This window comes from Chinchilla lanigera, unplaced genomic scaffold (genome assembly GCF_000276665.1).
Source record: "Chinchilla lanigera isolate Chin_1 unplaced genomic scaffold, ChiLan1.0 scaffold00074, whole genome shotgun sequence".
NCBI classification, from domain to species: Eukaryota; Metazoa; Chordata; class Mammalia; order Rodentia; family Chinchillidae; genus Chinchilla; species Chinchilla lanigera.
In genome coordinates, this window is record NW_004955475.1 from 5,635,706 (window position 1) to 5,658,861 (window position 23,156).

Below are 23,156 nucleotides of genomic sequence, written 5' to 3' on the forward strand. Positions count from 1 at the left end.
ATTTGAAGATGGTGGAAAAATTGTAACTATTTTCTTCTTTCCCAGAATGGCTTCCAGATTTCTAAAGACTGAAAAGAACAGAATAGGGAGCAGCTATAAGAAGACAATCTATAAGGAATACAAAGATGACACTTACATGGATGAAGTGGCTCAGCCTCCATGGTTGGGGTTCTTGGGGCCAGTGCTACAGGCTGAGGTGGGGGATGTCATCCTTATCCATCTGAAGAATTTTGCCTCTCGCCCGTATACTATCCACCCACATGGTGTTTTCTATGAAAAGGACTCAGAAGGTAAGCCCACGCACATTTTCTTTCTCTCAGTCCCAAGTATCAATTTTCCTTTACTGTCATCTGCGAAAGAAGAGCTGGGAGCAAGGGTAGTCTTTTCTTATTTATCAGTCTGAAGTTGCAAAGACTTTGCTCAGAGAAAACATGGGTATCAGTTTTGCTATTCATACACTGAGTCACTTGGGCAAGTCACTGCTCTTCTTTGGGCTTCAGATTCCTTACCAAGAACAGGAAAATACAACCTTTTGTTTTTTATCACAGGAGCTACTGGAATGATAGTTATTTGAATATGCTTTGAAAGGAGAACTGTGCTGTAAATGTATTATTGTAATGTTTTCCAAAAGATCCAACTTTTTCCATAAGAAGGGATGCAGTTTATTCTTCTGTGACCTATAGTACTTGAAGTGAGTGAGAGGAATGTGGAGTGAAGTGAGAAGATCCTAGCTTGTGGTCAGAATGCAAAGAAAACAGAACTCCTGTATACAGTTGATAGGCATGTAAATTAAGACAGCCATTATGTAAAAGTATAGAAGTTCATAAAAATAAAAATAAAACTACTTGGGGCTGGGGATTTAGCTCAGCGGCACAGCGCCTGCCTGGCAAGCGCAAGGTTGTGAGTTCAATTCCTGGTACCAGAAAAAAAATAAAAAAAAAAGAAAGAGGAAAAATAAAACTACTCTATTATCCAGCAGTCACACTTCTAGATATCTATCCAAATGAAATTTAATCAGCATGTTGAGGAGACACCTGTATTTCATGTTTACTGCAGCACTCTTCGTAATAGCTAGGATATGAAATCAACCTAAATATCTATCAACAGATGGAAAAAAATATGCTGTAGGGCTGAGGGTGTAAATCACGGGTAGAACACTTGCACAGCATGTGTGAGGTCCTGGGGTCCATCCTCAGCACTTAAAAAATTGTGATATATATGTACATAATGGAATACTATTCATCCTTAAAAAGGAGGAAATCTTGTCTTGTGACAACACGGACCAACCTAGAGGACATTACGTTAGTGAAATAATCCATATGCAGAAAGACAAACATCACTTGATTTTATTCATATGAAATCTAAAAAGCATTGATCTTATCGGAGTACACCCTTACAATCCCTACACTGGGGAGGGTGGGGCAGAAAGATCACAAGTTCGTCACCTAGCCCGAGCAACTTCACAAGACCTTGTTTCAAAATAAAAATAAAAATGACATAGGATATAGCTCAGTGGTAGAGCACCCATGGGTTCAATCCCCAGTACTGAAGAAAAATTGATCTTATAGAAGTTGAGAGTAGAACAATGGTTACCAGAGACTGGAGAGTAGGGGTAAAGGGGGTTGAGGAGACTCTGGCCAGCAGGTACAGTGTTACAGTTAGACAGCAAGAAAAATTTTTGCTGTGCCATGGTGCAGCAGGGTGAATATACTTAACATGAATGCACTATATATATCTTTCAAAAATAGAATAATTTTGAATGTACTCATAATATTAAAACTCCAGCCAAGTAAGAGATTTAAAAAAAAATTTTGTTATGTATTTTTAATGAAAAGGGCCACCAAAATAACTGACAAGAACAATTAAATGCAAGGTGGTATTTACACACAGTCAGATATATGGGAAAGCAGGCATCAGACTGAGCTTGGGATTCAGTCCATGAGAATGGGCAATACAATAATAGAGGGTTTCTCGTTGTAAACAGTACTGCTTGTAGGCTCATAGGGAAACTCTGCGATTTTCATCTACTGATCTCTGGCAATGAAAGCAAATACTGTATTTATGGATGTGATCTGCAGACAATATAAAAAAATGAGCTTTCTCCCACACACAATTTAACAGAGGTTTTTTCTGTTCTTTTAAGCCTTAGGATGTATATTTTCTGATGCATGTACTTTTATTTTAATAGCAGCAATTCAACCTTTTTAAAATGCAGTTCTGAAAAATAGCTGGTCCTTTGCATTCCCCCTCAGAACTAACAGCAGGCAGTACATGCTTGTACCTTGCCTAAATTTTAGCTTTGCATTCTTAAAAGGGTGTCATAATTGTCAATATTATCTCCTTTAGATTAAGTATGGTTTCTTGACTTTGGAGATAATCAAGACAGGGAAAAGAAAAATAGAAAGATCTATTCCTAAAGTTTATGACAGTTTTATAGGGTCACATTGCATCTGTCTTTTCACCCAGTCCTATTATCTTTGTGGAAAATGGACACACTAGGAAAGCAGTATAAAAAATGTCAAGTATGTATGGCTGTGCTACTTTAAGCAAATAACAAAATTTGGATAAGTGTGCTTGGTGAAAGTCAGTAGAAGTCTCTTGCATTTAAGAAAAAGATGCATGAAAATATTCAGATTTGTTTCTGGCCACTGGATTCACTGGCACAGCATAAAATAAAGGTACTTTATTGTACCAACATAATGGTAAAACAAGAATATTTGTGTAAAATTCAGTCTTTAAGAAAACCATGTTGGGTGATTAAGATTCCCAAACCCCTTAATATGTTCTCAGCTACCAAATGCGTACTTCAAAAATACATTTATGCTTCAATTTTCTCCTTTCTTCACTAACATAATGAAATATATCTTTCTGATTTTTAACTCCCACCCTTTCCAGCACCTAGTAATTTTTCTTTAACCCACATGAACTAAATCTTTTGGCTTTCCAGTAGTAGGGAGCCAGTGATTGCCTTCTGTTCATCTTTGATTAAACTCTTTATGAAGAATAGCTGATGTAACCACAGTCTTCCTTACCATCAATACACATTCTCAGCAAGAGGGTTACTGCATACTTCACTCATTGGCCCCCTCTGGGCTGTAGAGATGAGTACTTTGTAAGAAAGCCAAGTCACACACTTTCTTCATCACAAGTTAAACCGAGTTGCACACCCTTGTCTCGGTGCTGTATCAGCTTTTTGGGAAGCAGGGCTTCTTTCCCCTAAAGGTGATCATCTGTGCTTGCAAATAATCCCGCACTCCTTTATGGACAATGAAACCTTGTAAACTCTCCACTCTCTTCATGTACTTCCATTTCTGTGCTTTTAAATTCATTTAGTTCTTTCCTTATTGCTGCCTTGTCTGCAGGTGTCAACTTGGCCCAAGGCTTGTCTGCCTGGCAGTCATTGTCAGGAGAACTGGTGACTTCGACATACTTGATAAACCACAGGATCCTTCGCGATTACAACTCTGCTACTGTGGGGTGCAGAGCTTCCGGTTAAATCTATGCTTAAATTCCATTTTTGCTTCTTTTTTTTTTTTTTTTTTGGTTTTTCTCCGGTACCGGGAACCGAACTCACGACCTTGCGCTTGCCAGGCAAGCGCTTTGCCGCTGAGCTAAATCCCTAGCCCCTTTTTGCTTCTTTTCTTCTCCTTCTCCTTGTCCTTCTTTCTCCTTCTCCTCCTCCCCCTCCCCCTCCCTCTCCTCCTCCTCCTTCTCCTCCTCCTCCTCTTCCCTTTCTTTTGTTTTAGGATATTTCTTTGCTTCAGTTCTTCAGCTGTGGGCCTTTGGCTGACTCTCCTGACCAGCTTGGTTCCAATTTCTTCTCGGATTTCCTGCCTCTCTTCTTCAGATGTTTGCTGCAAGATATTTTTGTCTTGTAACTCTTTCTTAGATGGTCTGCCGCCAAGTTAAATAGCGAGAGTATCCCTTCATCTTATCTGACTTGCCAAAGCACTCTCTGCACTTTCATCCTTGTCATCTTCTTCCTCATCTTCATCTGTGTACAAGATGGGCCCATCTGAGTTAGAGTCGCTGGCGTGGTACTCCCTGGTGCCTTAGTCTTCTGGGATACTGAAGGACTCTGAAGATTCTCCCATCAGCCCTGGGCTCAGCAGCTGAGAGGCAGCCTTCTCCAGCTCATCTTTGGTTGGAAAACATTTAGCACGTTCTCTGCTAACACTTAAGCCAATGCTTGAGTGGAGAGTGGTTCTGTTGGTTGGCTCTTCAGTCCAAAGGAGCTGACTTGCATCTAAGGCAGAGACAGGCAGGTCAGTTCCGTTGCTGACCAGGGCCATGGGAGTGTCTGGGGCCATAATGCACTGATCCTCAAGGAATAGAGGATGGGTGGGGGGCAGGAAGGTAGCACAGCCAAGGGAGGTGGAGGGACAGCGGGCTTTGTTTTGTCTGTGTTCTTCTCCTCAGCCCCTCGGACAGTCTGCCCAGGCTGGAGTCTCTCCACTCTGGCCTCCAAAGGCTCTCCTTTGAGATCAAATGCCCGGATGGCCACAGTGTCTGAGGACAGGCAAGAAGTTGTTGGCTACTTGCCAAGTTTCTTCTTGCCCTTTGTGGTCCCCACTGTCCCTGATTTGCTAGCAACTGTCTCTTTTGAAGCTTTGGGATGTGAAGAGGTGCATGAAGTAGATGGTGAAGCTGATGTTTTGGAGCCCGTTGGTTTTTTGGAATAAAAACCAGCAGCCTCTTGGGTCGTGTTTTGGCTTGTTGGCTTGGCTGGAGGGACTGGGACCTGCTTGCTGAGAGCCTTGGCATTTGTTTTAATAGGAGGCACTTCATCACCCTTATGGCTGGGCCCAGCTGCGTCCCCTTTGGAGGCACAAGTGATTTTTTGGGTTTAGGCTTAGGAGGAGCTGGAGGGAGTAGGAGATGCTTTTCTTATCTTTTGTCTTTTCCGTCAAGTTGGTGTTTTCTCAGATACAGAGCCATTACCTTCTTCAGCCTTCCCTACATTCTCCTCTCTGGTAGATTCCTCTCTGATGGGTATCATGTGCCCATTTGATGTTTCAAGGTCAATTGTTACATCTCCATCTTGATCAGGCAATTCCTTAATCACGCCTCTTCTTTTCTTATTTTAAAAAATAAAAGAACGAAAACATATTAACAAACACACATACAGTTACAAAATAACACAAGAACAACACAAACAATACTGAAATTCAGACAAGGTGATAAGAAATTAACAATGGTTGCTGTATTACATACTGTTATCTTCAAAGTGGTGACTCAGGAAAACAAATACAGACATGCAAGATTGATCAAATAATTAATCATTAACTGTTCCTTTCAATAAAGCGATAGAAGTCACTACTACAACTATGTTAGCTACCCTGTATATACATGTAAACATGATTTCCCCCTTCTTTCTTTTCTCTTTTCCCTCATCCCAGTTGCTCTTTACTTTTGGGCAGTTTCCTCTCATTTCACAATGTCTATCATACCTCCTAATTTTATTCACTCAGGTTTTTACACTTGTGAGACAATACGTTGTTTACACATGTGGGTCTGATTTATTTCACTTATGAGTATGGTCTCTAGTTGTGACCATTTACCTATAAAAGCCTTGAGAAGGGCTGAGGATTTAGCTCAGCGTCACAGCGCCTGCCTGCCAAGTGCGAGGTCGTGAGTTCGATTCCCAGTACCAGAAAAAAAAAAAGCCTCGAGTTTATCTTTTTATATAATGGAATATTATTCACGCCCCTTCTTATTGGCTGCTGTCTACTTTGGTGGATAGCTTCCTCTCTAACATTGCTGAGGTTTCTCTAAATTTGTCACTGATCTTATTTTTCCTCCATTTCCAAGGCTTGAAAATTTTACGGATGGTGGACAGTTTCCCCTTTGTCTTGAAGGGCGGTGTCTGGGAACCTGTCGGGGGGCGGGGCATCTGAGTTTGCTACGGAAGCTCTGGCCAGTCCATCAACTGAGCCGGAGATGCGGGCGCGCAGCGCGCGGCCCCTGCCCGAGCACGCCGAGAGAGGGCGCTCTCCGAGCGGCAACAGGACTGGCTCCCCGGGCAGCGGGCGGGCTCCTCCGCCTCGGGCTCGGCTCGGGCTCTGGTTCGGGAGCCGAATCGCGGCCGCCTCGCCCGTGCGCCCCGCGGGAAGCCTGGCTGCCTGCCTGGGCCATCCGCTCGGGCGGAGGGAGCGCAGAGTGGAGCAGTGGAGCGGTCAGCGAGGCGGGAAGCAGCGAGGGCGGGAGGAGGAAGAGGACAGAAAAGTTTGCACAGGAAGGAGCCGCCCACAGACGACTTGGCGCCCGCCTCAAGTAAGAGGTTTTTAAAGAACATTGCCTTACAAGGATAAAGTTGAGAAAGGTGGCTCCCTCTTTTGTTCCGAATTCTTTCAGCTTTAATTGTGGGAATAAAGCAGGCAGCCACTGCAGACAAAATATAGCAACTGGGAGCAGTCACATGTTGTTCTTCTATTTTTTAAAAAAATAATTGTATTGATAAATTTTAGATAGGCATAATGAACACATTCACCATGGGGAATTTGTACCTGTACATAATATCTCTTGATTCTTCTTTTCTCTCCAATTCCCGCCACTCCCTTCAATCCCTCTTCCCTTCTGTATTTACAAAAGCTTTGCTTACATTTTTTTCTTATGTTCTCTCTCTTTTTTTTTTCTTTTCCCTCTTTTTAAAAAGTAGACATGATAAGAGTGAAATTTTTGTTAGGACATGTGGTCAGAAGTTGCAAAGCTTGTCTTCATTCCTCTTTTGTCTTTTCTTTCCCAATCTCCTGCCCCTCACAGATAAAATACCTGCCCTCCCATCATCCATCAGCCCAGTAATGCTGCCGCTGGCCAGATTGCAGAACATACCAGGCCGATCAGAGATCTCTGTTTCGATCTGGTTCATGGAGTAAATAAAAAAAATTAGAGGCGATAGAAATTAAAATCACTCTACCTTTTTCTTTTCTGACGGGGTGGGGCGCGTTCAGGGTGGTATGGCTGTACACTCATTTTGTTTTCTGGATGAAAACATTTAATGAAAATTATAACATCTCTTATCTCCCATCAGTTAAAGTAATGCCATCATTTCAAATTCATTTTCTGTGCAGGCTTTAGATGTTATTCATTTTTCATGGCAAGTTTAAGCTTATGTAACTTTTCTTTGGTCCCAGATCAAACTGAAGAATATGTACTGTGATACACTCTCTGTAAAATAAACGTTTTTGCAGTACTGGGGAATGAACTCAGGCCCTTTGCACTGAGCTGCATCCCCAGGCCTGTTTTTAGTTTTTATTTTGAGACATGGTCTTTTTGTGTTACTAAGTTGCCCAGGTTGGTCTTGAACTTGGGATCTTCCTGCCTCAGCCTCCCAAAGTGCTGGTATTACAGGTGCATACTACTATACCCAGGCCTGTAAAATCCTTTTCTATGAAAGCATTTATATTTATAGTACATGTAAAGTGTTTATCTTTGATATGATAGTGTGAGTTGACACATTTGTATATGTAGATCATCTTGAATTATTATTTCAAATTGAAAATTAGAAAATATATCGATAACTATAGATGTTATGAAGAGGTTATTTCTATTTTTGTACTAAAAATCAATTGGATAAACTAAATCCAAAACATGATATTGTAAGTAGCATTTTTATTTTGTCTTACTGTTTATATATTTCAACACCGCTACACCAGGTAATCCCAATCTCTGGAGTATTCAATTAAATTTGGGTTCCTAGAATATATGGCTAGCTTTTAAAATTCCTTTTTTTTTTTTTGGTTTTTCTCCGGTACTGGGAACCGAACTCACGACCTTGCGCTTGCCAGGCTTAAAATTCCTTTCTATTGGTGAAATGGAAGTATTGGTTTTCCTTGTGAAAGAATTTTCATATTTGTAAGTGCTAAATTTATAATTCAGGTTTGAGCAAGTTGTGAATAAGTGAAAAAGTAAATTGCTGAATATATAGAGTTACAGGTGGTCAGAATGAGTTTATATATTCTTCTGAGAAGAATAAATTTGATTTAATTATTTCTTCTGTTAAGCAGTAGTCAGGATTACAAAATGTATGCTTTAATATTGTTGTGTTTGTGGATTATCATTTTCATTTTGTTTAACCATTTCACTGCTGACATTTTGCAGTCCCATCCTCAATTTTTCTTTAGAATTTTAAACAAGTCTCTTCATTAAGTACTGCAGCGATGAGCCGGGTGTGGTGACAAATGCTTGTAATTCTGAGAGGCTGAGGCAGGAGGATTGCCAGTAGAACTCTGCCTGGGCAGTTTAGCGACTTAGAGAAACTGTCTAAATATAAAAAATAAGAAAAGAGCTAGGGCTGTAGCTCAGTGCAAAGGTCTTGAGTTCAATCCCCAGTAACACAAAAAACAAATGACCGCAACCCATGGTGGTAAATTGGCTAGCAAAGAAAAAAAAAAGACATGAGAAAAGTTGCTGAATATATAGAGGTAATGAATATAGAACAGAGTAAGAAGATATTAACTTGGCTTTTAACTTTCTACAAGTTAAAGGTTTACTTGAGCAAGTTACTTCTCAGGTTTATTTTCCATGTAATGGGAAATGGAGCCAACCGATTCTTAAATTGTCTTTATGCTGAAATTGTGTGACTTTTTCTGCTTTTACTTTTCCAAAGTGAGTGCTTCAAGGAAGGGAATTTTGTCTTCTCCTTTACTTCCATGGCACCAGCTTTGTACTGTGGCATTACTAGTTGGGTCTTGCAGCACTTTGTCAGGTTAGCACTTTTCCAAATGGCCGGTATCTCTCCACCCGTTGTTTTATGTGAGGACTGGGCTGAGGAACATGGTCCAGGACCTTAGGATCTGATGTTTTTTAAGACTACACCTGGCTGTCCTATATACTTGCCTTCTCTTGGCTTCTGTATCTGCCATTCTTCCTCTCACTCACCCTGGTATTACACATGTACAATTTCACTTTCTAGGCTCCCTGTACCCAGATGGCTCTTCTGGGCTTCTGAAAGCTGATGACTCTGTTCCCCCGGGGGGCAGCCATATATACAACTGGACCATTCCAGAAAGTCATGCACCCACCGATGCTGACCCAGCATGTCTCACTTGGGTGTACCATTCTCATGTAGATGCACCAAGAGACATTGCAACTGGCCTCATTGGACCCCTCATCACCTGCAAAAGAGGTACAGATTCCAAGGGTGATCTAAGGGATGCAGTTTGGGATGTTGGTGGAAAGCAACAGTATTGTTGAAGCACCTTTATTGCTGAAGCATCTTGGGCAGTAGCCTAAAGAGTATTAATTTAGCACCTTTGTTTATTAACAGGAGCATCCCCGTCAAACTCCCTTTCCACTATTTTTTCTATATCACTATCTTTTTCTTTAAAAAACCCCTCTAAAACCACAAAATGTCTATTTTTTTACTTTCTTGTTTATTTCTTATTGTAGTTTTAAAATTCAGATTGACAAATTGGTGGGAATGCTATATACTAAAGGAATAGTCAAACTTGAAGGCCGGGGTCTGGCAGGAATGTGTTCAGATTTAGGCCCTGGGTCGAAGACCTAGTCAAGGATGATGGGAAGGAATTATTCTAGATCCTATGTGACCCACCTTCAAGTTCAGAAATTAAAGTTAGCTGTATTTGTTTCTCTGTTTCTGAAAGCCATTTAAGGCTCTCTCTTATCCCTTTCTTATGAGTACCTCCTGAAGCTTACTGTTGCTACGGAAAGGAGGTTCTCGTTTTTTTTTTTTTCTCTGGTACCGGGAACCGAACTCACGACCTTGCGCTTGCCAGGCAGGCGCTTTGCCACTGAGCTAAATCCCCAGCCCCCGGAAAGGAGGTTCTCAAAGGCATCTTTTATTCTTGTCCTAGGAACCCTGGATGGGAATTCTCCTCCTCAGAGGCAGGACGTGAGCCATAATTTCTTCCTGCTCTTCAGTGTGGTGGACGAGAACCTAAGCTGGCATCTTGATGAGAACATTGCCACTTACTGCTTAGACCCTGCCTCAGTGGACAAAGAAGATGAGGCCTTTCAGGACAGCAACAGGATGCATGGTGAGCTGGGAGGAGGAGATCACATTTTGTCAGTGGACCCTGATGGAGAGTTGCTACAGGGTCTAGAATTTGGTGGGTGCTTACCCACACCTGGTTCTTTTTGATTCTCATAAGAACCAGTAATAGTGGCTTTTCCATTTTGACTTTGAGGACTCTGAGGCTACCAGAATTATGGATCAAATAAAGAGCACAGCTAAAATTACATCCCTGTTGTATTGTGTAGGTTGTGCTACCCTATCTCATAATGTGGAATAGCTAAGGCTATTGATTCAGAAGTTACATACTATGTGTTGGTTGTCTGCTGATATAATTAATGAATATTACTTTGCTATAACAAAAGTATGCAAGCTGGAAAAATTACCTACTCCATGGAGGAAAAATGTTTGTTTTCAAGCTACTTTGCTTATATCTTCCATCCTATTCTGGGTTTATGGCTGTAAGGGAATTGATCATATTAATTAAATTTAAAACAAAATGAAGGTACAAAATCCCTGAGACATGAGCGTAGAACTGATATTAAGGACAGAAGCAAACTGACTTTTTGTTAATCAAAGAAATGATTTTCTTAATTTTTGTTAAGAAAACAAAACAACCCCTCGTGACGGGGGTTGGCTGAAAACCAGACAACCCCAAAAGGAGTTGAGAATTTAGAGGGAAGATGTGAAGGATAGCTCAGACTGTTCAAATTTCTCTTGGCATTCATAAGAGCTGATTGTAATAGCCACAATAATTGCAAGTGTGACAGTTAATTATGTGGCAATCTCAGAAGGAAACCATCCTGAAAGAAAGACCAGCCAGAAAAATAATTCTGTACCTAAGAGAACTTCTTCATATTGCTCATTTGAAATATTGGCTTTACCACTAAGTAGTTCTTTTTTTTTTTTTTTCTGTCTGTTTTTGAGACAGGGTCTCGCTGTGCAGTTCAGGCTGGCCTTGAACTCTCTTTGTAGCCCAGGCTGGTCTCGAACTCACAGTGATCCTCCTGCCTCAGCCACCACGCCCAGCTACCACTAGCTAGTTCTGCGGAATTCAGAAAGCAGGATTTTACCTTTCTGAGCCTTGTTTATTTCATTTCTTTGAATACGACTAATGATTGTTGGCCTGTTTCTGACAGCTGTTCATAATATTGAAATGAAATAATACATATGGCCAGCAGAGTGTGCTCTTTAAAACCTTACCGAGATGTTATCCATTATTATTGTTAGATGGTAAGATGTCCCATTCATCTGTGCATTTCTAACAGTGATATTTTCTTTTGTAGCAATCAACGGTTTTGTCTTTGGAAACTTACCAGAGCTGAGCATGTGTGCACATAAGCCTGTGGCCTGGCACTTGTTTGGCATGGGCAATGAAGTGGATGTCCACACAGCTTTCTTTCATGGACAGATGCTGACCACCCGTGGACACCGCACTGATGTGGCTAACATCTTTCCAGCCACTTTTGTGACAGCTGAGATGGTACCTCAGAAGCCTGGCATCTGGTTACTTAGCTGTCAAGTGAACAGTCACTTGCAAAGTGAGATGAAAAATTTCTGACCTTTAGGGTGCTGGGGAGGTGTCAGTAAAAGTCAATATGAGCCTGAACTTTTGGCTTGGAGCCATAAGATAGGTCTTCTAGGTGAGGCATCTCTGTATGCATTGTTAAACACTAGCCTAGAAGTCAGGGCCCCTGCGTTCTTTCTTGGTTCTGCCATTAAGTTTTTAGGTAATGTTGGCCATATCTCCTTGGATTTTTTCCTCTCCATCTCAAATATAAGGTGTCCTAGGGATGGATAGGTTGACTTCTAAGCTGCTTTATATTTGTTCGGAAGTCTAAGGATTTAAGACCTAGAAATATTTTCACTTCATTGAACAGGGAGTGAAGAAGAGATTAGTTAAAGAAAAGCAAGTTTTGTCCAGATAATCATGGAGTGCTGTTGGTGTGTACTGACTCTCTACTTGGGACGCAACAACATTAGAGGTAGATGCTTTTAGGTTGGGTGAGAGAACTGTTAAGGTAATGAGAGAATGCATTACAGAACATCAGAAAGAAGGGTGGCAGAACTTATGAGGCAATGCAAACAGCAATAAATACATGACTAGAGGGTTTGAGTTGTAGTTTCAACTCCAAAAATTTCACTGTATCACTTTGGGCAAGTCCATTCCCATTTCTGGACTTTATTTCCACATCTTTAAAATGGAAGAGTTGGTCTAAATGGTCTCTAAAATCTCTTTTGTTCTTACTTTCTAGAATTATTTGATGTTTGTTGAATTAGGAGGGTTTTCAGAAAGTGTTATGTGAATATGTGGAAATGAGTTTGTGTAGCTGGAGATTTACAGACTGATTAGACAATGAGTGTAGGATGGCAAGTTTCAGTCAATAGAGGCCATTTCTGTGTGTTGCATCATCAAGAGTCTGGCCTTGGATCCATGAGTGCCTGAGTAAGAGAGCAAAAAATGGGTGAAGGTTAGGGATTCAGCATGGTAATGGAACATGTATGATCCTTGGAAGCAGACAAGCCTGGATTCAAATCCTGCATCCACAATTGCTTGCTCATCTTTGGTAAGTCTACCGGATGGAAGCAGTGATAACTACATTATAAATTTGTAACGAGATTTCAAGGACATAATGTAATTTTAAATTCTAGAGAGTAGAGAAAGGATGTGACCAAGATAGAAGATATAAGAGAGGAAAATACATACTACAGTAAAAAGGTGGGAGCTTAAGTCTCAGCTCTACCACTGACCAGCTATACAATCTTGGACAAGTTACACAACCCTTTCTGATACCTAGTTTGCTACATTAAAAGTGCATTTCACACCGTCGTTAGGAAGACTGACTGGCAATAAAGTGAAAAGCTTCTGACATGTGACATATGTCACAGCATGTGACATATATACATTTAACAAAACTAATATTCCTTCTTCATACATATCTCAAATTCACAAAAGACTTTTTATTTTTATTGATACATGTTTGCAGTGTAAAATGATTACATTACTTATGGGGAGTTGGTACATGTATAACACATTTTAATTCATTTATTGCCTCTTTTCCTTTTGAAAAAGATGCAACTCCTTCTTTCCTGTAACTCTTACTCTGCTATTTATTTGTATTTTGAGTTTCTCATATAAAAGAAACAATACAATATTTAAGGTTGCATTTCTGATTTATTTTGTTAAACATCATAGTTGCAAGTTGCATCGATTTTCCTACAAATGACTCAAATTCATCCTTCTTTATGGCATAGTAGTACTCCACTATGTATAAATGCTACGAGATTTATACATTTTCTTTATCCATTTATCTCTTGATGCACATATGGCCAACTCCCAAGATTTAGCTTTTATAAACTGTGCTGCTATAAACCTAAGTATGTATATATTACTGTAATATGATCTCTGTTTTAGAAAGATAACGAAGAACAGGCGGGTCAAATAACATGTCTACTTTTAGTTTTTTGAGGAATCTCTATACTGATTTCCTTTGTGTTTGTACTAATTTACATTCCCCCCAACAGTATAGAAGAGCCTTTTTTCTTGCAACTTCACAACCACTTGTTATTATTTGATTTCTTAATGGGAATCATTTTCTTTGGAGTAAGGTGGAATCTCAGTGTTTTTATTTTGTATTTCTCTAATGGCCAAAGATATTGAATATTTTAATGTGTTTATTGGCCAGCGTATTTCCTCTGAGAAATGTCTGTTTATTTCAGTTGTCCATTTTTTGATTGGGTCTTTTATTTTTGGGGGTGTCTACTTTTTTGAGTTCTTTATGTATTCTAGATATTTTGTCCTGTGTCTGAAGAGAGTAGCTGGACAAACTCTTGCCATTCTGTGGGTAGTCTGTTTACTCTATCAGTTGTTTACTTTGCTGTGCAGAAGCTTTTTAATTTGATATGCTCTAATTTGTTGATTTGTGGCCCTATTTCTTTTGCAATTGATATTTTACTCAGAAAGTCTTTTGCCTATGCCTATGACTTTAAGAGTTTTTACCTATTTTATCTTCCAGAATATTGTTTCAGTTTTAACACTTAGATCATTGATGCACTTTGATTTTAGTTTAATGCAGTATAAGATGTATTAGACTGGATTGAATCTATGTGTACAGCCAAATTTCCTGGCACCATTTGTTAAAGAGTCTGTCTTTCCTCCATGTTATGTTTTTGATCTCCTTAATCCGATAGCTGAATGTTCCTGGAATTGTTTCTGCATGCTCTATTCTGTTCCACCAATGTACATGCCTGGTTTTGTGCCAATACCATGGTGTCTTTATCACTGTAACAGTATAATGGTAAGCTTGGGATTATGGTGCTTCCTGGTTTGTTCTCATTGCCCAAGTTTATTTGTGCTATTCTGGATCTCTTCAAGTTCATACGGATATTAGGATTGTTTTCTATAGTTCTGTGAAGAATTTTACTGGCATTCTGTTTGGAATTCTGTTAAATCTATCAGTTTTGGAAATATGGCCATTTTGACAATGTCTGTTCTCGCTCTACAGCAAGAGGGGAAATCTTTTCATTTTCTGATATCTGCTTTGATCTTCCTCAGAACACTGTAGTTTTTGCTGTAGAGGTCTCACTTCTTTGGTTAGGTTAATTGCTGAGTACTATACAGTTTTTCTTGATGTCATTGTGAATAGTATTGGTTTTCTGATTTCTTTCTTAATGAGTTCAGTTTTAGTGAAGAGGAATGCTATTGATATTTCATGTTGAATTTACCCTGCTACATTGCTGAATTTGCTTATTGATTTTAGAAGTCTATTTGTGGAATCTTCCGGGTCTTCGTAATGGATCATGTCACCTGCAAACAATGACAGTTTTACTTCTTCCTCCTTTCCTTTACATACCTCTTTTATTTCTTTCTCTTGTCTGACTGCTCTGGCTAATGTTTTGAGTACTATACTGAACAGAAATTGCTGTAGTAAACTTCTTGTCCCTGATTTCACAGGAGCTTTTTTTCTCCATTTAATATTATGCTAACAGTAGGTTTGTCATAAATGGCTCTTTTCTAATTGAGATAATGTCTTTCTATATATATTTTTTTCAGGGATTTTATCATGAGTGGATGCTGAATTTTGTCAAAGGCTTTTTCTCCATTTATTGACATGATTGTGTGACTTTTGTCCTTGCTTCTGTTTATGTGATGTATTACATTTATTGATATGCTTGTGTTAAACTATACTTGCATCTCTGGAATGAAGCCAAGGTGATCATGATGTCTGTCTTTGTTTCTCAAGTAAGTGGCCCATAGTTGTCTTCTTTGGTTGGGGCTTTGTGAGGTTTTTGAATCGGGTAATGCTAGTTTCCAGGAAAGACTTTGGAAGTGTTTCTTTCCTTTCAATTTCATTAAAGAGTTTGAGAAGAAATGGCATTAGGTAGTCCCTGGGGATCTTCTAGAATTCAGCAGTGAAACCATCTGATCCTGAGATGTTCTGTGTTGGTAAGTTTTTATCATTGCTTCTATCTCATTGCCTGTTATGGGTTTATTCGGCTTTTTTTATATCTTCTTGGCTCATTTTTGGTAATTCATACATACTTAGGACTCTCTCCATTTTTTTCTGGATTCTCTACTTCATTAGAGTACAGGTTTTCAAAGTAGTTGCTAATAATCTTCTGGATATCAGAGGTGTACATTGTGATTTTGTCTTTTTAAAATTGCCCTAAATTAGATCTTTTCTTTCCTTTTTGGATAAAATACACTACTACTTTGTCTACTTTGTTTATTCTATAGTAGAAGAAGTTCTTCTGTTCACTGATTCTGCTGGGGATATAGCTCAGTGCCATAAGCACCTGCCTGGCAAGTGCAAGATCCTGAGTTCAATTCCCAGTACCAAAAAAAACCCAAAAAAACCAAAAACAAACAAATACTTCCGAGTCAATTCACTGATGCTTTGTAGTGTTTTTTAAAGTCTTGATCTCATTAATTTGTGCTCCGATCTTTATAATGTGCTTCCTTATGCTAGCTTTGGATTTGGATTGTTCTTGCTTTTCTAGGACCTCATATTGCATCATTAGTCTTTTTTTTGGGGTTCACTCTGTTTTTATGATGTGAGCATTTGCAGCTATAAATTTGGTTCTTAAGACTATTTTCACTGTATCTTATAAGTTCTGGTCTGTTATGCTGGCATTATTTGATTGTAAGAACTCTCTAATTTCTTCTTTGATTTCTTTTGTGACTCAGTATTCTTGAGTGTATTTAATTTCCATCTGTTTGTATAATTTCTGTGGTTTCTTTTGCCTTTTTGTTTCATCTCACTATAATCTTATAGTATGCATGGGATAATTTTGATTCTTTTGCATTTATTTAAGCATGCTTTATGGGCTAGTATGTGGTTTTATGTGCTGCTGAGAAGAATGTGTATTTTGTTGCTGTTGGGTAAAACATTCTGTAGATACCTCTTAAGTCTATTTGTTTGCAAGTGTGATTTTTTTTTTCTAGTTGATCTGAGTATTGAGGTCCCCCATGATAATTATTTTGAAAGTTATTTGAACTTTATGCTAAATAGTATGCATTTTATGAAGTTAGATATGCCTGTATTTGGTGCATGTATGTTTATAATTGTTATCTCTTCCTGTTGAATTGTTCCCCTAACAAATATTATTTAGTGACAATCTTTGCCTTTTCTGATCACTTTTCACTTAAAATCCACTTTATCTGAAAGTAGGATAGCTAGTTCTGCTTGTTTTGGAGTTCCCATTGCAAGAAATATTTTGTCCCATCTTTTGAATTTTAGTCTAAAAATTTCTTATTACATGTGATGTGTTTCATATTCCCAGGTATTTTTCTTCATCCATTCTCCCACTGCCTGTCTTTGAGAGACCATTCATTTTGAGAATGATTACTGAAAGATATAGACTTATTTCTGTCATTAGATTATTTTCCTGTTCATGATCTTGTTTTTTCCTTCTGCTTAACTGCTCACCTTGCCTAGTATATTAATTCTTTTAGACTTTTTTGCGCTGTTGGCCTCATTGTCTCTTCCTAGGATATTGTTGATAATTTTTTGTAGTGCTGGCTTGTTGTTTATGAATTTCTTAAGGCACTTTTGGTCATGGAAAGTCCTTATTTTCCCACTAATTTTGAAAGATAGTTTTGCAGGATATATTAGTTGGGAGTTGTTTTCTTTTAGGATATAAAATATATCACTCTAAGATCTTCTGGTATTTACATTTTGTGTTGAGCAATCTGCTGTAATTTTAGTGGGTTTACTTTTAGGAGTGATTACTTGCTTTTCTCTACCAGCTTTTAAGATTGTATTTTTTTAAATTCTGGAATTTAACTATGATGTATTGTGGAGCAGTTTTTCTCAAACTTGGCTATCTGGTGTTCTATATACCTCACCTGTGTGATAAATTCTTACCACATATATGAATACATTTTCTGCTGTTATTTCATTTTGAACAAAACATATTTATTGACATCATTTTAGGAAATCGTGATTCTTAAGAGTCATAAACAGAATAATCATTGTTGTCCTCATAAGTGTAACAAATTTTTTTCTGCTACTATTTCTGTAAACAAGTTTTACATGCCAGTTGAGCTTTCTTCAGCTGTTGAAAACACTTTTCAACTTCTCTTGCTGTTTTCAAGATATCTGTGAGTACTTGGTCAATCAACATCAGCCTTCTATTCCAAGTTCTAACACTGCCCTCTTTCTGGTTACTTCTGCTTCCCATGCTTACAATAGAGCTTTGAGTATTCTTTGTTTGGTACCTTTGCAATGAACTGCAATTCTTTCTAAATTAGTCACTCATGTTTTGTATCCTTTTGTTTAGCTCAGGTAGTTTTTCTTAGTATTTTCTATAAACTTGCTAATCATTTTGTTTATTTAATTGCATTAGGTGTTTACTTATATCTTCTTTGAACTCACTGAAATTATTATCCATCTGCTGTTGAATCTCACCATTTGTCTTTTAAATAATTCAGCTATGTAGCTTTTGATTTTCTCCCACTTAATGCCCCAAGGATCAGCCTTGGAGGAGTTGGGAATATTTGGAGGCATTTTGTTGCCTTGTCTGTTCATGTTTTTATTTTTCTTTCTTTTGTGTGAGTGTGTGCTGAGGTTTGTGGGCACTTGCAATGGAACTTCCTTACCAGTATGGAGATCTCTTTAGTCGGTTTTTATCTTTTGGCAATGCACTCTGGGCATGGCTAACTCTAGGCCTTTGCCTTTGTCCAATGAGATGAACACTTCCATTAATTTGGAGAGATAATGCAGTGTGATTAGTTTAGCTCCAGTTCTCTGGATAATAGTGTGCAGTAGTGTTAATGAAATAATGGCAATCCAGATATTGATGTACAGAGAAAACTAATTCATAGCAACAACTATGCCATACCAGCAATAGCAAGTAAATTGACAATAATAATAGCATCAAAGCTAAACTGGATATTGACGTACCATAGGAACTAATAATGCATCTCCCTTAACCATAGAAAAGAGATCTATAATTATGGTATAAACACTAAAACCAAACAAACACTGACATAACTAAACTCAATAATTATATCTTTAATAACAATAGAAAATACTTCAAAAGTAATAGCTTATAGAGTTAACTAAGTATCTAAAGATTAATAAAGTTTAATGGTTATAACTAGTAAAGATAGAAGTGAAGAACAAGAGAATGAGACTAGAAAAGTAGGAAAAATTAAACAGTGAAAAATGATAACAAGAGAAAAATTCAATAAAAGGTAATAGTAAAGCATAAAATGGAACAGAGAAGAATAAGAAAAAGGAAAACAGAGAAAAAATGTGAAAAATATTAAAAGAAAATGAGGAAAAATCTAAATTCCAGAAATAAGAAAAGCAACACATGAGTGAAACAAATTCTTTTTTTTTTTTTTTTTGAGTGAGTGATTGCTTTCTAGGATCTGAAGTCTTAGAATCCAGCAAGTCACTGTTTTCTCTGCCTAGATTTACAGCATGTGGGTTTGTAAGGCGACCCCCTTGCTATAGAGGCCCCATTGTTCATACACCCCAGGATGTGGGAACTGTTCAAGCTGAGGCTTGTCCTCACTCATATTGGTAGACAGGGAAAGCAATCAGAAGACTCATTTGTGGTGGATCTAGGCAGTAGGATAGTGGTTCCAGTAGACTGCTGGACAGAATGCTACCACATTTAGACCTAGGTTGCCTGTGAAAGTGCTACAGATAGGTCCTGGCTTCTCACCAAAGCGTGCAGGACCCCATGATCTTCTCAGCCTGAGATTAAACTTCTCTGGGATCTATGTCTAGCCCATACCCTATTCATGACTGTTTACTGTGGCTGTCTCTCACCTAATCATTGGTGGAGGGTCACAGTGGAAGTCCAAAAATGAAGCTGTTTTGTAGTTGTTCTGAGGCTTGGTATTAAACAATGAACTTTTTCCCAAAGTGGCCCATGATTAAATGCTCTCTGGCCATATTGTAGATGGTGCACTGGATTTCTTCTCCAACTCTAGCCTGCTGTGAGGAAGGAGTCACTTTCAGAGTAAAATAGCACACTGTTTTGAAGTTATGATAACTGATCTTTTCTTAGGACTAGTGCTGCTAGACCAGTAAGTTGCTTTTCCCTATAACTCCTGAGCCTGGGGGATTACCTTGTGTCTGCTAGACAAGTTCCTTTCCCTGGGAACCAGAGTAAGCTTTCTAGACTGCACTGTTCTTTACTCTGTGTTTTGTTCTGTTTCTCTAGCTTTTCTGTAGTTGCTCATTTTTCTGTAAGTTCTTTCCAAACTGTCATAGATCTACTTTTTTTTTCCTTCTTCACCAAGATCTTATTTTCTAGGTGTCTGGATTCTGGTCCCGGTGAGACTGTATTTTGCTGATGATTGGTACTTCTCTATTTTCTGTCTTCTCTAGTATACATAGTTTAATCTTGAGATGTTGTGAGACTCAAATATAATAATATCATTGTTAGGCAGATATAGGGCAGTCATAGCTATGACCACTTTACCTCATTGTAGTATCTCTTACATTAGGAGACATTACTTCAAAATCTACATTTTCATGAGAGTCCCAAGTCAGAAGCTTCATCTCCATTAATGAAGTTGTTCCATTATTTTGGGAACTTTTCCATTTATAAATAACTTAGCTTCTCTTTTAAATTTGATGTTCCCACCTACCCCATTGGTGGATTTTCCTGTTCTCTCTGTTTATAGAAGAGAGAAAGTCAGATTGAATGAGTGACTTACCTAAGGCTTTACAGGTAGTAGTAAAGCTTATGCTTGAAACCAGTTCTGACTTCAGTCTTTGTGATGTTGTCTCAATGTGAGTTTCTTGCAAAGGCAAGAATAAGAATCTGGTAAATGTATCAGTGACAGTACTTGAATTGCTACCTTGGTTCTCTCTCTCAACCAGGTTTTTCAGGAGTAAGAGAAGATAGCTCACTAGGTATGGAAATAAAGAGGCTAGTGAAGAATGGGAGGAGAAAACACTGGGAGATGGAGTAAGGCAAATACTCTATGTGAGAAATCTTGGTAGAATTGGAGCCATCATGATGTTCTTCTTCCAGGTGGCATGCAGGCACTCTACCAGATCAAAGCTTGTTCTACGGCCCCTCCTGTGGAGCAGCTCACAGGCAGAGTTCGCCAGTACTTCATTGAGGCCCATGAGATTCAGTGGAACTATGGCCCGATGGGACATGATGGGACTACTGGGAAGAGTTTGACAGAACCAGGAAGGTAAGAAGTAGAGGGCTCCCACAATGTACTCCTGTCCAAAAACATATCTCCCTTCCAGAAACCTCTCATTTTACTTATAGGTAACAATTATTGCCTTGTTGGGGTTACTGTTAGCCAAGTTCTTATGGCCCCTGAGAAAACGCACTCAGGGAAGCTACAGAAAGCAAGCCTTTCTGTAATGTTGTGCCATGGTCCCAGCAAGGGACTAAAAGGAGAAAGAGATTGGTCCTCTAATCCCTGGCCATATCCAGAAAAGAAAAACCAAATGGGACCAGTGCCCACCGCATTAGAAATGGCCTTTTTCCAGCTTTTCTTTCTTTTGCCCATTAATTATCTCCTTGCTCTTTCTTTTCTTTTCTACAATATGGAGGGAAACATTTGAGCAGGACCATAAAAAACACTTTCAGAAATGTGACAAGATGAGAAGCAAATTACTTTGTGGCTATTCCATCCCCATCCTTTTGGAGGAATTTCTCCAAGTTCTGTCTATTCTGTGACATAAATGTGGACAAAGTAGAGCTGGAAATTAGTGTTCCACTAACTTGCTAGACCTTAAATTATACCAATTCGCTTGGCAACTAATGAAGCCAGTTCTTTCACAAATCGTGATAGGTGACTAGGAGAGGGTATGGGGAAGATACAAGGGTACATATCATGTTTATTATTTCAGTAGGAAATAAAGGAGTGAATCTGCAGAAAATGTAGGGAGGTTGGTGCTGAAGTTTCAGGAAAGTCTTATAATCTCCAACTCTTTGTGGGTTTTCTTTAAGAGTGAAGACCTTTTATGGTTGGGGTCTTCTATGTTGTCCAGGTAGGTTTTGAACTCATGGGCTCAGGTGACCCACCTGCTAGTCTCCTGAGTAAGTGTATTTACAGGTATGCACCCCCGCAACCAGTTAAGGATATTTTTGATTAAAGAGAGAAAGGTTTGGAGTACCCGAAGATTATTAAGGACAGAGGTAGGCTGAATTTCCAGCCTACAATAAAGAATAACTACAATAATTAAAGTAATCTATCAGTAAGTTGATTACTCCTCTGCATTCTCTGTATTTAAAAAGGCTTAAATAGAAGTTGTGTCACTGGATAGTGGTGTCACCAAAAGTGATATCTTCACTGGTAGGAGTTAACTTATATGATCTTGGAAGCCTTTCCTAACCGTAAAAATCTATAACTTGATGAGATTAAAGGTAAGATGGGGGTCTGTTTAATACACAATGAAATTATATGACATTTACCTCCTTACATACTAGTGGTTCAGATAAGTTCTTTCAGACGAGCTCCAGTCGAATTGGAGGTACTTACTGGAAAGTTCGGTATGAAGCCTTTCAAGATGAGACATTCCAGGAGAAAGTGCAGCTAGAGGAAGAAAAGCATCTTGGACTCCTGGGTGAGGAAACTTTTAACTTATGAATTTTTTCCTTATCTTCTGAAGAAGATTCATCATCTGAATCTTTAATCTTTTAACTTTAGTGGACTCGGGCATATTGTAGACCAGAATCTCCCAAAGGGAATCCCAGGAAACCAGTACAGTAAAGCCTTGGTTTGCAGGCAAACTTTATTCTGGAAACATGTTTTTTTTTTTTTTTTTGGGGGTTTTTCTCCGGTACCGGGAACTGAACTCACGACCTTGCGCTTGCCAGGCAGGCGCTTTGCCACTGAGCTAAATCCCCAGCCCCGCTGGAAACATGTTTGTAATCCAAAGCACTTGTATATCAAAGGGAATTTCCCTAGAAGGAATAATGGAAACTCAGATAATTCATTCCACAACCCAAAAGTATTCATTCAAAAAATAATTTTAATGCAGTAATGTAGCACAAAACATAAAGAAAAAGAAGAATATAAAGAAAAACAAATTGACCTGCACTTCCTTTTGAAAATCTTGGTGATTGGTGTGAGGGAGACAAGATAGAGAAGGGTTATTGTGAAGAACAACTCTCACTATCACTAGTGGAATCACAGCTATGTAATGGTTCAGTGGAATCTTTTTCTTTTCACGCAGCTTTAACAAGGAACCTATCCAGTGACACTTGCTTTTGCCTCCTTTTGAGGATTTCATGGTAACGTGACATTGCATTGTTGGTAAACAGATTATAGCTCACTGGCACTGCCAGAGCTGTATTAGGGTAATGCTTTAAAATTTTGTACTCTTTTGCACAATTTACTCATCACCCTAATCTCATGTGAGGTGAGGGATTCCTCTGACATTTTCTTCTCCTCCTCTGCAGACATGATCTCCTGCACAATCTCTTGCTGTTGGGAGAAAATCACAATCCTAGAGGGGGCGACTATTGTCTTAGTTGTAATCACGTGATGTTCGATGTCACATATTACTCATTGCAAGATATCACTTGTTTATTGAATTAAAATTTATTAGAAATGTTTACTCATCTTGTGGAAAACTCATGGAACAAGTTACTTGCAATCCAAGGTTTTACTGTATTTTGCAGTAAAGATTATGGGCTTGAATATGTCAAATTGCAGTCAAATAGTGTTCTTTGCTGCAGGACTTCTGAG

At 38.8% G+C, this 23,156-nt stretch overlaps 1 protein-coding gene and 1 pseudogene across 6 annotated transcripts in view; one reads left to right on the forward strand and one right to left on the reverse strand.

The window, feature by feature from the left end:
- Heph (hephaestin) overlaps positions 1–23,156 on the forward strand; it is a 79,058-nt gene that overhangs the window by 10,529 nt on the left and 45,373 nt on the right. For 3 of the 6 annotated variants that reach the window (XM_005401575.2, XM_005401576.2, XM_013502890.1), the window contains 6 exons: positions 46–290; positions 8,915–9,127; positions 9,816–9,998; positions 11,260–11,514; positions 20,474–20,642; positions 21,893–22,029. In XM_005401575.2, the coding sequence (XP_005401632.1) occupies positions 46–290; positions 8,915–9,127; positions 9,816–9,998; positions 11,260–11,514; positions 20,474–20,642; positions 21,893–22,029 (1,202 nt within the window). Of the gene's footprint in view, positions 1–45; positions 291–5,937; positions 6,281–8,914; positions 9,128–9,815; positions 9,999–11,259; positions 11,515–20,473; positions 20,643–21,892; positions 22,030–23,156 lie in introns of those variants that run through there. The other 3 variants (XM_013502889.1, XM_005401577.2, XM_005401578.2) reach the window with 3 other exon arrangements.
- LOC102017656 lies at positions 3,259–5,933 on the reverse strand (annotated as a pseudogene).